Source organism: Bos javanicus, chromosome 25 (genome assembly GCF_032452875.1).
Source record: "Bos javanicus breed banteng chromosome 25, ARS-OSU_banteng_1.0, whole genome shotgun sequence".
Taxonomy (NCBI): Eukaryota; Metazoa; Chordata; class Mammalia; order Artiodactyla; family Bovidae; genus Bos; species Bos javanicus.
The window spans coordinates 32,779,980-32,795,044 of NC_083892.1; the positions used below are offsets into that span (position 1 = coordinate 32,779,980).

At 38.8% G+C, this 15,065-nt stretch overlaps 1 protein-coding gene across 10 annotated transcripts in view; it reads right to left on the reverse strand.

Annotated features, from left to right (window-relative positions):
• GTF2I (general transcription factor IIi) overlaps positions 1 to 15,065 on the reverse strand; it is an 82,353-nt gene that overhangs the window by 56,433 nt on the left and 10,855 nt on the right. For all 10 annotated transcript variants that reach the window (XR_009733573.1, XM_061401858.1, XM_061401855.1 and 7 more), the window contains 3 exons: positions 7,036 to 7,139; positions 3,607 to 3,745; positions 725 to 859 (listed from right to left, as the gene is read on the reverse strand). Coding sequence is in view for 9 of the 10 variants with exons in the window: in XM_061401858.1 (XP_061257842.1) it covers positions 725 to 859; positions 3,607 to 3,745; positions 7,036 to 7,134 (373 nt within the window). In the remaining variant the exon portion in view is untranslated. The remainder of the gene's footprint in view (positions 1 to 724; positions 860 to 3,606; positions 3,746 to 7,035; positions 7,140 to 15,065) is intronic.

Below are 15,065 nucleotides of genomic sequence, written 5' to 3' on the forward strand. Positions count from 1 at the left end.
GGAGCAATGGCCCACTGTGGTATAATACAATCTTTTCATATACAATTCAGCCTTAGAACGTGGAACCCTGACAAATCCTACTGTTACCATAAAACGCCAAGCAATTTAGGACTAATATTCTCATTGAAAACTTAGATAAACCCTACATTCACAAACGAACGTATCCCCTCGGCTGTCTGTGGGTATCAGACTGGGGACCCACACATGCTGGAAAGTCCAGTCCCCAGAGTTGAGTCTTATCTACAAGTTCACAGCGTAACCTTTATCCTCTCCCTCTTTCCTCTTTCCCTAAAAAGAGCTGTTTATTGCATAACTAGACTAACAAAAGCTGCTTTTTTCCCAGGGACTTGTTGAGATCAGCACACTTGTCAAAAATAAACAGGACTCTTCAGGTCACTATGCTGTGTCACTGCAGGTTCTCTGGTGGGGGATGCGGATAGTGGTGAAGTTAAGCATCTGTAGAAGAGGCAAGGGGCAGACAGGGAATCTCTGCACCCTCCTCTTTAATTTTGCTGTGAACCTAAAACTACATTAAAAAACAAAAAAGAAACCAACTCTAATGGCTAAAGAAAGGTCATTCATAATGTTAACCCAATATCTGGGAATCAACTCATTCAATTGTGAAAGCGTGTTTCGTGATTGTTAAGTCAGTTGCTTAATCTGCCCTTTAGAAAAGTCAACTATATAACATATTTTTTTAGACAATTCAAGTGTATAACCCTACCATAGCAAAAGCAGAAATAGTCCTCAACTGTTTTTCTGAGTGTTTCTATCTCCACAGCATCGACACTCATCCGATTTGCCTGGGCTGTAGATTTCATTTTATGCATCTCTGCAGCCTTTTCTTCTTCTTCAACACCTGTAAAATATTAATGCTATAAAAGGTCCATATCCATTATCTTAATATTTGGTTTTTGCTAAGAATATTTTTTCCAAATGCTAACACTTATGATTTGACAGAAAGGAAAGAGAGGAGGAGGAACTTTAAAAATAAGAACCTAAAAGACAAATGACTTGAATGCAGATTATAAGAAACAGAGATCATCTCTGAAACAAGAGCAGCTATAGGTGACAATTCTACCAAGTAAAAATTAGGTACTAGTAATTTTAAAATGAAAAGATACCTTAGAGTAACTACACATTTAATACGGGAAGATTATCACCACAAAATCTTTCTTGTTGCCAAGTCTAACACAAAAGGCTCTATAGACACTTGACGTGTGGCTACTTAGCACTTGAAATGTACACAGTGCAAATTAAGATGTGTTGTAAATTTACAATATAGCCTGGATTTCAAAGATTTAGTACCAAAAATTGTATGCAAAATACCCCATTAATAATTTTTTTGAAGAAGGAAATGGCAACCCACTCCAGTATTCTTGTCTGGGAAATCCCGTGGAGAGAGGAGCCTGGCAAGAGATTTAGCCTAGCACCTAAATCACCACCCATCCTTCAAGGTACTAGACATTTTTACATTCACCTATTCATTTTAAAATCCTCTAGGAGATAACAAAGTTCATCTTCCTAATGACTTATAGGGTTTCTACAGTGCATAACAAGATTTGTATTAAACAAATTAGTGGTGGGGGAGAAAATCGAATAAAACAGAATTGCTTAGTATGCTTTCTGAAGGACTGAGTGTCTGTTATACAAGAAAATATCATATGATAGTGATAATGACCTTTAATTGAGATTTTTTTTTTTAGAGATTTCATTTGTAAGGGGTCTAATTCTCAGAATGCCACCATCAAAATTGAAGCTCACAGAGAATGTAAAAACAGAAAGCAAATAGGTCTAAGAATATTCTGGCATAAATTATTTTTATTTAATGAAAAATGTAAACCTTTAATGTATCTCTCGGATGACCTAGTGCTGCTCATAGAAGGTGATGGCACTGAAGTTTGATGTGCTGTGCCCCTGGTTCTGGATGTCCCTTGTTAAAACCAGGAAATAAGATGGAAAAATATATCTGGGTGGAAATGTCACTCTGTTGATTTGTGAGCTATAAATATTCACCTTTTAAAAATAATTTAAAAGTATAAACAAATGATTAATATGTAAGTTGATACAGAGGCAAAAAAGCAAAAAAAACAAAAAAACAAAAAAAACCCATGAGCCATCCTGTATTTTGGTTGTTGCTTTAATAAAGAATTTGGACAGGTGAACAAAAAAATAATTTTTATACTGATTATATATGTTGAATGATAATGTTTCAGATGTCAGGTTAAAATATATCCACTAAAACAAATGATGCATTTTCTCCTTACTTTTTATTAGAAAAATTTTAATTTTTCTAATAAATCTAAGTGATTCACATTATTTTATTTCCATAGGATACTGCCTTTCAAAACCCTGGAAAAGAGCTTAGAACTCTCTTCTAAGAATTTCTAAACTGACTCATAAACCCACTGATTTGGTTTCGGAAGACAATTGATCTTATCTGCAGAACAGTTTATAGGAAACGAGTATTAGGTACTTAAGCATTATATACCAAAAGATTATTCTCTGTGGCATCAATGTTTTGGTAATAAAAAAAGTATGAATACTAACAGGCAGGGACTATAATTTGCAACTGAGGACAATTCCCCTAATGCTTAGTTCTAACCACTGAAGAAGCCCATTAGCAAAGCATATAGGGAACAGGGATGTACACACAGCTGCCAGTGGGATTACAGTATTCATGGGACAGATGGCAACTGACACACACATAATCAAAGCAACATTATCAGTACAAATTCAAATACACAAACATAATCAAAGTCTTAAAAACTCTCAAAATGGTAAGAAATAATGAGGGAAAAAATTTAAACAGATTACTACCATGAAGCTTAAAAGATAATGGGTGCGGGGGAGGCAGGTACAGTGGAGGGGAGAGATGTTTTTTAAAAAACGTAATTGAGAATTGAAATTAATGACTTAAGAATGAACTTTTATTCAACCATTATCTGCCTTAATGTGTCACGAATTGGATCTGACTTGATAATGGAAATCTAAGTTTGGATCTTAAAGATAAAAGCTATGGACAGTGCTAGGTTAAACACAGATATGAACACTGTCATTCTGCGGGAGGGTCTAGGTTTTAACACCCTACAGTAAATTTCTCTAATGCGTTTGTTCCAATATCAAATAAACACATTACCGGATGAGCTTCTGACTGGAGGATCACAAATCTCACTGCGAACAGAGGATAACATGACTCCATTGAGGGGTCAGGAAGACCTGTGGAACTTTCTTCATGCTTACTCAAACTTAATGCAGAGGAAAACTTTTTTTTTCCGCAATACATCAAACATCTATCAGAGACAAGACTTTCTTATCTGAATTAAGAAATTTTAATCACTGATATTTCTCTATCTTCTAAGGTGTTTCACTAAGCCAGAGTCAAGCAAGGAGCACAGTACAATAAACAGTGCCTATTTTTCTTAAGCTCTTCAGTACTTCCCCTTATGTTACCATGTCAGTGATTGCCTCTGAGCATTCTGAAATATCACCACGGACTTCAGAAAAGTCTTTTTTGGGTATAAATCTCAATCAGCTTTAGAAGCGAAAACAATGAGTTCTCCATAAACATTTATGGAATATAGAAGATAAAAATACAATACTTACAGTATTTTACAAAATCTTTCTGAAAGTCCTTTCTAGTGTTGACAAAAGCACGTCCTCTCTCGGTTCCAACAACAAACACGTCTGTCTCATACACTGCGATGCACGCTACTTCCGCCTTGGACTTGGCCAGTTCTTTACACTAAAATACACAAATAGTAAATCTTATGTTACACACAGACGTTTAAAAGCACTCTTTCAGCTGGATGAATAAAAAAATCTTATCACATGACCAGCCTTAATGCCTCATCTGGAATAAGGTAAAGTTTCTAGTTTCTGGCCTTAAGTTATCAAATCTAGAAGAGAGTTCCCATTTTTTTTAAAGAGACCACTATTTCTAAATTGTTTACAACCTTGATTTTTAAGGATTCACAGAATTTTTATGAAAAAAGGGCAGAAATCCTTTTTAACGTGTTATAGGTCAAAAACCCAAGGGACAGACTCAGATGTGCACACAGGCTTGCTGGCAAGCACTCCCAGTGACAACCACCTTGTGAGGTGAAGGGCAGCAGGGTTCTGCAGAGCAAGAACGCACAGCTGCTGCAGAGGGCGCTGCAGGCACTCGGGAGCTGGGTCCGGCCTCCCTCAAGGGAAGGGGAGAGCCTGGGCAAGGGAGGCTCTGACACAGAGAAGCCAGCAGTCCTGCAGGGGAGAGGGGCCCAGGAGCCACTCTACAGCTTCCATCACAAATGCCCCCTCCACAAGTATCTCCACTGGAACCCACTCAGAAAGGTACACTTCTACTGAGCACATTCCTAAGAGACTAAATATTCTTTAAAATCTTCACAAAAGAGTATACAGCCTTCCATTTCGTGGATAAACAATAATTCATTTAGTGCAACCTTTATAGAAAATGCTGCTGACTCCAATTATCATTCTGAAACACAACACTGAAAAAATCATCTGGGAACAAAATAGTTATGTGTATCTTGACTGACTTTTTTTTTTTTTTAATTTTATTTTTAAACTTTACATAATTGTATTAGTTTTGCCAAATATCAAAATGAATCCATCACAGGTATACATGTGCTCCCCATCCTGAACCCTCCTCCCTCCTCCCTCCCCATACCATCCCTCTGGGTCGTCCCATTGACTGACTTTCTTAAAAGACAGTCAGAGACATGAAACCACAGTCCAAAAATTCTCAAAGTAAAAACTTTTAAGGTCCTCAAAACATACTGAAAATTGCTTTCTAAGAAGGGTCATCAGTTGACACTCCCATCTGTACTTCTAGAAGGGCTAACTCTCAGTATCCTAGCAAACATTACTGTGCAACTTTCCCAGAACCATTTTTAAAAGTATAAACCATTATTATACTTTAGTATAATCAATAATCCAGGGAACTCCCTGGCATGCCAGTGGTTAGGATGCGGTACTCTCACTGCTAAGGCTCAGGTTCAATTCCTGGCTGGGGACTTATCCCACAAGCCACAAGGCCTGGCAAAAAAAACAAACACAAAACAAAAAACCCCCACTAATCCAATGATTAGCATACAAATCAAAGGGTATTGAAGAATATGGACCTTGAGACAGTTTTCTGTGAATCAGCTTACCTTTCATGCTATGTTAGTGTTTATTGATGCATAAGGGTGCCTCACTAATACTAGGCATAGAAAAGCTTATGGAACTAAATACATATTTACATACATTTTCTCCTGGTTTTTTCATCTTAACATGACTATCTTTAAATTTTTACTCATCTAGAATTTAACTTAACACACGATAAAGACTTTCTTCCCCCAAATAGCCTATGTTCTCAGTATCACTTGTTGAAAACTAAAGCTTCCTCTGGCTGTTTTTGATTTGTACCATTACCACCCTCTAATTTCTTAAATGGGAACTACTTGCATAATATCGCTTTAAAATGGTATCTGGAATAAATCATTTATACCTACTTTCATGATCAGAAAGCTTCTGAGCTGTGATAAAGCCACAGCAGAGAAACTGTGACCTTGAGGTGAGCCAACAATCTTCTCAGCATGACGAACACTGCTGTACTGAGGTTGTATTATATTACATTTCTGTGAGATGGACCCTGGCTGCTCACCTGTAAGGAACTATTATTTACATACCTTGTGATAAATGAGGGTGCATTCTTGCTTCACTATCCATTCTTAGTTGGACAACCCTATCACCAAACGCAGCGTTTATGAAACAGCAAAGCAAGATTCACATACTGTCTAAGGATTTAGATCAAAGAAACCTATAGGCCAAAGGAAGAGGGATGAAGCCAACCTATAACCTACCATACTTCACAGTACACAACTGGGAACAGGACAGACTTTCACTCCTGCTGGTGAGGAGGAAATAAACACTGCCAAAGGTGAGGAAACTGTGAAGACAGCCTGAGGAAGAGACTGGGTCCTACGCAACATTATGTCATCCTACGTAAAGATTAGTATTAAAGAAAATGACTTAATATCAACAGAGTAGATTTAATCTCTAAATTATTTAACATGACAGCCACAAATGTTGACTGATTTTAAGACCAAAAGCGAGAAATAAGTGACATTCAGAGAGAAATAGTATATATGGTCACTAATCACTCTAAAATTGCTTTCTTGAAGGAGATAATTTTTTTAATTCTTATGTAGTAGAAAGAAGGGGGAAAATGCCCTAATGGAAAAATAGGAGATTCCACTAGTATTCTGCTATATATATAATATAAATTATATATATATATATATAATATATATATAAAATATTATATATATATAATACTTAAAGACAGTAAATACACTACCTCCTCCTGCTTAGAATATATAATTTCACTGTGTCAGAAAATACCTAAGTCTAATAGTTTTTAAATCTATGAACTCATACATATTCATAAAAACATGATAAGCAAACTATAGTACTATGATAGTAATATAGGAATGCAACAAAATAATTATTTTGCAATTATGTGTAAATAAGTTTTTTTTTTAATAAAGTTACACTACATATTTGGTAAAGGCCACCGAATTCAGAAAATTGTGAATGCAAAGCACAATATAATAAAGAATAGATGTAAAATAGTGAATATGCTCTTAAGGCCCCAAATTGTGGTAATGTTCTTTACACCAATACAGTAAGACACCAGCAACACACTACAATATACAAACTCACTCAGACTAACTTCAAATATCACACTCAAATTCAAAGTTAAGGCTTGCAAAACAAGGGATTGCCTAAGATATTAGGAGGTAGAAAATTGAAATTAAATGTAAAAAATTACACATTCAGGTAAGTTAACAACATTGTGAAACATGGTATGCAGTAATATTTGATTTGAAAAGCTTAAATCCCATTAACTATTATTCAAGCAAAAAAATCTGTATATACTAAAAAAAAAAAGACAAAGTGTATGTTTTCCAAAAACCAATCAATCAAATTTTCACAAGCCCAATGTTACCCAACTGGAAACTTTACACAAGTGTAGAGCCATCTCACCATGGACTCAAGAGCAGACATGAGGAACGTCACCACCATCCTGCTCTCTGAGGACTCCTCGTCTTCGACAGGCAGGGTAGACACTGCTACTTGGGCCATGATCCCTGGGAAAGAGAAGCATTAAGGAGTGAGTGCTAGAAACTCAGTGTCCTGCTCAACGTATGTTTAGAGCTGGAGGGGTCCTCCATGAGTTGCCTAAGAACGAATGAGAACGAGAAGTCGTGTCCGACTCTTTGGGACCCCATGGACTGTAGCCTACCAGGCTCCTCCATCCATGGGATTTTCCAGGCAAGATCCAGAGGATCTTCCTGATCCCGGGATTGAACCTGGGTCTCTCTCATTGTATGCAGATGCTTTACCATCTGAGCCATAGTTTTCTTGCAATAGAGAAAAAGTAGGAGACTCAAAAACCAAGTATTCTAAGGACTTGCCTGGTGGTCTAGCAGCTAAGACCCCATCTTCCAATGCAGGGGGTGTGGGTTTCACCCCTTCTTGGGGAATTAAGATTCTGCATGCCACAAAATGCAGCCAAAAACTATAATAAAATTTATTTAAAAAAAAATATCTGTATAAGATACAGAACCTATCCCCTAATTTTTCATCTAGTTTTATTTCCATAAAATTAGGTCAGCATCACCTTCCAAAATAAATTTAGATGTCACCCAGAACTAGTTTCCCAGTGACAGAAAGAGGTAGTGCACTTCACAATCCAGGCAGTTTATCACAGTTCAACACACATCACCTCCCTTTCTCCTGAGGGCCCTGATTACAGAAAAGTGGATGAAGCAGACAGGGTGGGGCACGGGATTTCTTTCTTTTGGGCTTCTCTGGTGGCTCAGAGGTTAAAGCGTCTGCCTGCAACGCGGGAGACCTGGGTTCGATCCCTGGGTCGGGAAGATCCCCTGGAGAAGGAAATGGCAACACACTCCAGTATTCTTGCCTGGAGAATCCCATGGGCAGAGGAGCCTGGTGGGCTACAGTCCAAGGGGTCGCAAGGAGTCGGATGCGACTTCATTTTCACTTTTCACTAAGAAGGAAACAGGCTGCAGGACAAATAACGTCTACGATTCCTTTATAACACTTTCTCTCTAGAAAACTTTAGTATCAGCAGAGAGGCTCAGCTGAATTTCAAGCACTATAAAAACCCAACACATAAACCATTCAATAGGAAGTGTTAGCAAGGATGTGGAAAAACAGGAACCCCTGTGCTATCAGGAGTGTAAAATGTGCATCCATTGTGGAAAACAGTTTGGTATTCCTCTAAAAAATTACCCGGAATTACCATGATGCAGCAATTCCACTTCTGGGTATATACTCAAGAGAACTGAAAGCAGGGATGTGAACAGGTATTTGCACACTCATGTTCACAGCAGCATTATTCACAAGAGCCAAAAGGTGGAACCCCAAGGTCCACCATCAGATGAATGAACAAAATATCATACATCCATATAATGGAATGTAATTCAGCCTTAAAAGGTATGAAGTTCTGATATATGCTGTAATCGAGATGAGCCTTAAAAATATTATTATTCTAAGTGAAATAATCCAGACACAAAAGGACAAATGTGTGATCCACTCAAAAGAGATTACCTACCAGACTAAGAGACAGGAAGTAGAATGCTAGTTCCCAGGGACTAGAAAAAGGGAGCACTGAGAAGTTATTATTCAATACATACAGAGTTTAAGTTTGGGACAACGAAAAAGTTCTGGAGATAGATAGTAATGGTGGTCCCACAACACTGAGAATGTAACTAATGCCAGGGGAATTTTAAACCATTAAAATGGTAAATTTTAATATTAATATATATAATAAAAATTTTAAAAGGCAAACATACATCATATAAAGACATTCTAAGAAGCCAAAATCTAAAGCAAATTTTTAAAAATTCTAATAGTAATCGCCAGTCCAGATTTGATGCAGGATACAGGATGCTTGGTGCACTGGGATGACCCAGAGGGATGGTATGGGGAGGGAGGTGGGAGGGGGGTTCAGGATTGGGAATACATGTACACCCATGGCAAATTCATGTTGATGTATGGCAAAACCAATACAATACTGTAAAGTAATTAGCCTCTAATTAAAATAAATAAATTTTTAAAATAAGTACATAAAAATAAACAACAAAAAAATTCTAATACTAAAAGAATTGTTTTCCTATAAATAGCATGCAAATTAGATGCCTATTAAAAAACTATCCCTTTTCAATTCAGTTAATTCTAGGTTTTAGCAAGAGACCAAATAATGAAATGAAATTAATATGAGAGGATAACTGAAAAATTAAGGACCAACAGTAATTCTGTAAAACAAATCAGATCAGATCAGATCAGTCACTCAGTCGTGTCCGACTCTTTGCGACCCCATGAATCATAGCACGCCAGGCCTCCCTGTCCATCACCAACTCCTGGAGTTCACTCAGACTCATGTCCATCGAGTCAGTGATGCCATCCAGCCATCTCATCCTCTGTCGTCCCCTTCTCCTCCTGCCCCCAATCCCTCCCAGCATCAGAGTCTTTTCCAATGAGTCAACTCTTCGCATGAGGTGGCCAAAGTACTGGAGTTTCAGCTTTAGCATCATTCCTTCCAAAGAAATCCCTAATACATATATATAAATTAATTTACTAAAGACACCTGGGTATTTCTTAACTATTGTTGTTATTCAGTTGCTAAGTTGTGTCTGACTCTGTGTGACCCCATGGACTGTAGCCCACCCAGCTCCTCTTTCCGTGGAAGTTTCCAGGCAAGAATACTGGAGTTGGTTGCCATTTCCTTCTCCAGAGGATCTTCCTGACCCAGGGATCAAACACGAGTCTCTCGTGCCTCCTGTATTGGCAGGTGGATTCTTTACCACTGTGCCACCTGGGAAGCCCAAAGTTATATTTAAATTTACTTAAATCAAAATGGACAAGGCATACTGTTTTTCTATAATAACTTTCATTTAGAATATATTAATACTATCATTTCTGAAAGTTCATAGCATTTCTGAATAATCTCACTTTTCCTTTAATTCTCTAGCAAGAGAAAAAAGATGTGTTCTCATGTTGCAATAATTTCTCAAGGTCATATAGTCACCCTCAGAGCCAGAATATAACATTAGAACAATTTCCTGCCTATTGCTGCTTCCTCCTCTCACCTTCAATTGTCACAGATATGCTATGATATCCATCACATTCAAAGTGTGTTAAGAACTGGGAGGATCGCCATCCTAACAGCCTGTGGGGAAGTCACAGGAGACAAGAGCTCCCGCTTCATTAACAGAACTTCTCGGGACCATCTCAGTACTCTTTGATGGGAAGAACCCTGGAGGCAGCGGAGTCCAGTTGGGCTCCATGGGGAAGGCCGATTCTGTCTGGGGCTTTCTGCTCTCTAGAAATGGCTGCATCTGGGTCACTTCCCTGAGAGCCCTTGGTCAACACGGATCGTGGAACTGCGTCCGCTCCTCCGCCCTTTGCGAGAAAGAAACTGTCATCGCACCGCCGCATTAACTGCGACCGCGCGAGGATACACCAGGCCGGGTGGTGACAGGAGCTTCCAGAGCATGAGGCCTGATGGGCGGGCCCTCCCAGAGCCAGGAGCAGGAAAGCCAGGCTGGGGCGCCCCAGACCACCAAGCAGCTCCGAGACCCCGGTGGGCTGCCCTCCGCCGCCTCCTCTCTGATCAAAGACACCCACTCACTCACCTCCCAGGAAGGGTCTTTTCACCTCTCACCCTACATAGTCAGTTTAAAATAAGAGCAAGATAGACAAAAAAGAAATAAACATTTATTAAATATAGCTATCATGTTTTATTAGTCATCTTTTAAATATTCACAACCACCCTGGGAGAAAGGAAGAGTAAGAGCAAATCGGAAGTATCCAGGGAGCCTAGGAAAAAAAGAACGTTGAAGGGTAGAGCACCTCACAAAAAGGAAATAGGCACTCTCTTTCTGGTTTAAACAGGGGTGTGTGCGTGTGTGTGTGTTAAACAGGGAGGCTGTGTTTGCATGTCTCTCTTGTGTGTCTGTGTCTGTGTGTCTAGAAATGAGCAACAACAAAAAATCCCCAGGATATGATCTGTCATATCAAAACTCAGAAGTCTCCCAAATAAAGAGACTATGAAACAAAAAAATTTCAAGTAACTAAAATGGGACAGTGAATTCTCTGGAACAAAAAGGGAAATGACCAAAACGACTGTGTCCTCCTGTAAGAGTAAATACAAAAATGGCGGATGGCTTTTAATCTTTTTAAACACAAAGAAAGAAAAAATGCACTCAAACAATTCAGAATGTGAGCAGTGTGCAGAGTTCAGATTTCCTTTTATTCAGTACGTTTATCATTCACTGGGCATCTGGACTAAGGACTGTCATCCTTTGATTGTGGCAAATTCTCTGCTATTATTTCCTCGGGGCTTCCCTGGTGGCTCAGATGGTAAAGATCTCCTGCAATGCAGGAAACCCAGGTTCAATCCCAGGGTTGGGAAGATCTCCTGGAGAAGGAAATGGCAACCCACTCCAGGATTCTTGTCTGGAGAATCCCATGGACAGAGGAGCCTGGCAGACTACAGTTCATGGGGTTGGAGTCGGATATAATTGAATGACTAACACACACACACACACATTATTTCCTCAGGTACTGGTTCTGTCCCATTTTCTATCTCCTGTCCCACACTGAAGCTCAGATTAAATGAATCTTAATCCTTAAATCTCTTACTCTCTTCTGTATGTTTCTCATGTATCCTCCCTGAACTGACTCTGGTCTTCTGACTTATCTTCCATTTCACTCATCTTTGTCTTCACTTGTACTTATTCTGTTAAAACTACCCACCAGGTTTTTTGCTTGTAATTTTCATTTATATACTTTCTATTTGCTGCTATGTCACATTTAAAATTTTCTTCACCCCAAAGATTTTCAAGCTTGACATATTTCTTTAAACATAGTAGTGGGAGTTGTTTCATAGTCTAGGATAATTCAAAATCTCAAGTCTTTGCAGTTGTATTTCTGATGTTTCTCACAGTTCTACCTTCCAATGTATGGTTCTTGTTCCCATGTATACCTGTCTTCTACTGTATGCTGGTTGTTTTACATCAAAACCTTGTTTTAAACATGAGACCTGGTGTCTGGGAACAGTTCCTGCCTGGGAGATCACCATAAGCCAAGAATTCACCTTCCTCGGATCCCCTATATGTTAACCCAGACCACAAACAGGGATACAAGCTGCCTTATTTCTTAATCAGTCTTATTCAATCAGGGGTCGCCAGTTATTGAGGGGAATGGTGACTCTGACCCCTGAATTTTCTGCAGATTCTGTGCTTTGGTTTCAGCCTCTTCATCCCACAAGGTTCTCAAAACTCAAGTACATATGGTGACACTGGCAGATGCCCTCAGAGCAAAAGAGATTTCCACTTCTACTATTAGTTCCCTTAAAAAAGAATTTTTGGGGGCCACTGTGCAGCTATGGGACCTTAAGTTTCCCGACCAGGGATCACACCCTTGCCGCCTGAAGTGGAAGTGAGGCATCCTAACCACTGGGTCCCCCAGGGAAGTCCCCCATCTTCCCGTTAATATTAGCTTTCTCATAACAGCTCTTCAAAATTCCTACCAACTTTTTGGTAGTTTTACAAAAGTTTTGCTTTATAATTCTAGAGCATTCTTAGTAGTCCCACCAACTCTGGGAACCACATCTAATTTACAATAGTCTTTATCTTCAAGAACAATTTATGAATTAGCCAGAACTATTATTAAACTGCAAGGTTACCCAATTCAAAGCACCACAAGTAAACAAAGGAAATTTTCTTGTTTTATTCAGCCTAAAGGTGGCACTGACTCCATACAAAGCCAGTCAAGGAACACAAGGGACATCATTAGACTTCTATTCGCTCCCCGCAGACCTTACTTCTCCTTAAGAAGATGGGTTTTTTCCTAAGACGAAGATGACAGCCATGCGTATATCTTTAAAGTTTGACCATACACCTATTCTGTGATCCCTGTACCTTCTTGCTACCCTCTGCACAGAAGGTCTGGGGATTTGCATCCCAAGCCCACTTAAGTGGCTAGTCAGAACAAGATTACCTGGGATACACTGTGATTGGCAGTCCAGCCAGAACTGCGTGGAACAGGAAGGGAAGGGAAGCAGTTATTTAAAGGCAAAGCAGGACACTGTCATCAAGAAAGGGGTTGATAAAAGTGCTCACAGACACAAAAATCATGGCTACCAGGGTCCATTCCACCTCCTTTCCCGTTTTTTCAGTTTCTTTACTTCTTCAACTCCAAATGTTTTTAACTTCATCTTTTGTTTCCCTGATCTGATTTTAATTCTCCTTTATGAGTTTCAAAACTGAACTTAACTGGCCTGTTGCTGTTTCGTCTTTTTATCTTTTAACCTGTCAGCTATTGTTTAAAAGAAGCAACGCCTTCTTTTATGTTTCTGAAAACGGACTCCAGCCATTCTGTAACGTCTTCTTGGGTTTCTTGTTGGATCTCTTTCAGGGATTAGGTTTGTCTGTGTCCTTACTGCACTGATCTCTTCTACCTGAAAATAAGCCAATAATTAATTCCATGTAAGTGCTTGGGTTTTTTATGGTTTGTTTTTGCTGTAACCAGTGTGCCTGCTACTTATTTATTTATGGCCACTTGCTCCGCACAGCCTGCAGTATCTCAGTTCCCCAACCAGGCAGGGATGGAAGCCACAGCCCTTGCAATGGAAGCATGGGGTCTTAACCACTGGGCCACCAGCGAAGGCCACTGGGCCACTTCCCCCATGAAAGTATTTTCATTGGACCACACTTCCAATTTTAATTTATTGATCTGTGCCATTAATGCTGAGCAGCAGAATAATAAAGAGATTTTATAGTGAGTCAAACAGAGCTCTATAACATTTTGACATAGGCCATCATCACTCTAATGAAAAAATCGAGACTCTAAGATTTCTGATTGTGTTGATTTCTAAATATTACTAAAATTTCAAATTAAGCAATAACTGCTTCAAATTAAGGTTCAGGTCAGATTGTTAAATCAGTGGGGGGAGAGGGGTCATAACTCTGATCTTGTTTTTTTTTTTTATTACATTTATGTCTTATTTCTTTTTTGTGATGTTATAGTTATTTTCAACAAGCATTTTTCCATTTCAATCTTAAAGCTTACAATCTTAGATCAAGAAGAAAATTCAAGATATTTTAGTGCAACCTCTTTGTTCCATTATATTAGAAATGAGAAACCCAACCCAACAAGATTAGCTGTCTGGATAAAGTCATAGAGACAGCTAATTTTATAACCAGGGACTAGAATTGTATCTCCAAATTCTAACTTTTATGCATAAAAATAACCCAAGAAAGGCAGGTTAAAAGGTGATTAGAACTGTACTACTAGGCAATCTTCCTAAGGCAGCAAATTAACTGGCACTTAGAAGCAAATTGAAGCAAAAGTGTAATATCCTTTTTGTCCAAAAGGCAAATACTAGAGAAGAAGGCGATGGCACCCCACTCCAGTACTCTTGCTTGGAAAATCCCACGGAGGAGGAGCCTGGTAGGCTGCAGTCCCTGGGGTCGCTAAGAGTCGGACACGACTGAGGTGACTTAGCAGCAGCAGCAGAGGGACACTGAAGGGTACATGTGAACATACAACAGCACTTTCTGAAAAAACAAAGAATATTGTTCAAAGAAATAAATACGAATGATTTGCAGACCGATTGTCTAGATGAACGCGTAACTTTACGTCACAAAACTCTGCTGATAGGCACTGTCAGGCACACACATCACCATTAACAGTGACAAACAGCCATGAGTCGTTTAAGCAATGCTTTATTTTAGTAAAATCCAAAAACCAAGATCCATGGTCAACTAGGAAGAAATGGATTTGAACTCAGCCAGGCACCAGGTTCAATATTTTCTTCTCAAAAATTTCATTTTCAGTTTTCTATAGTCAGTTTAAATTCTCTATTATTTTTACTTATCATAAGCAACTAAGAGCCACACTGTACATTTAGTTAAGTATGATGAAATGAACTTTACGACTACAAAAATCAATAAGTTTCCCAACTCAGTGTTTTATTTCTAGAG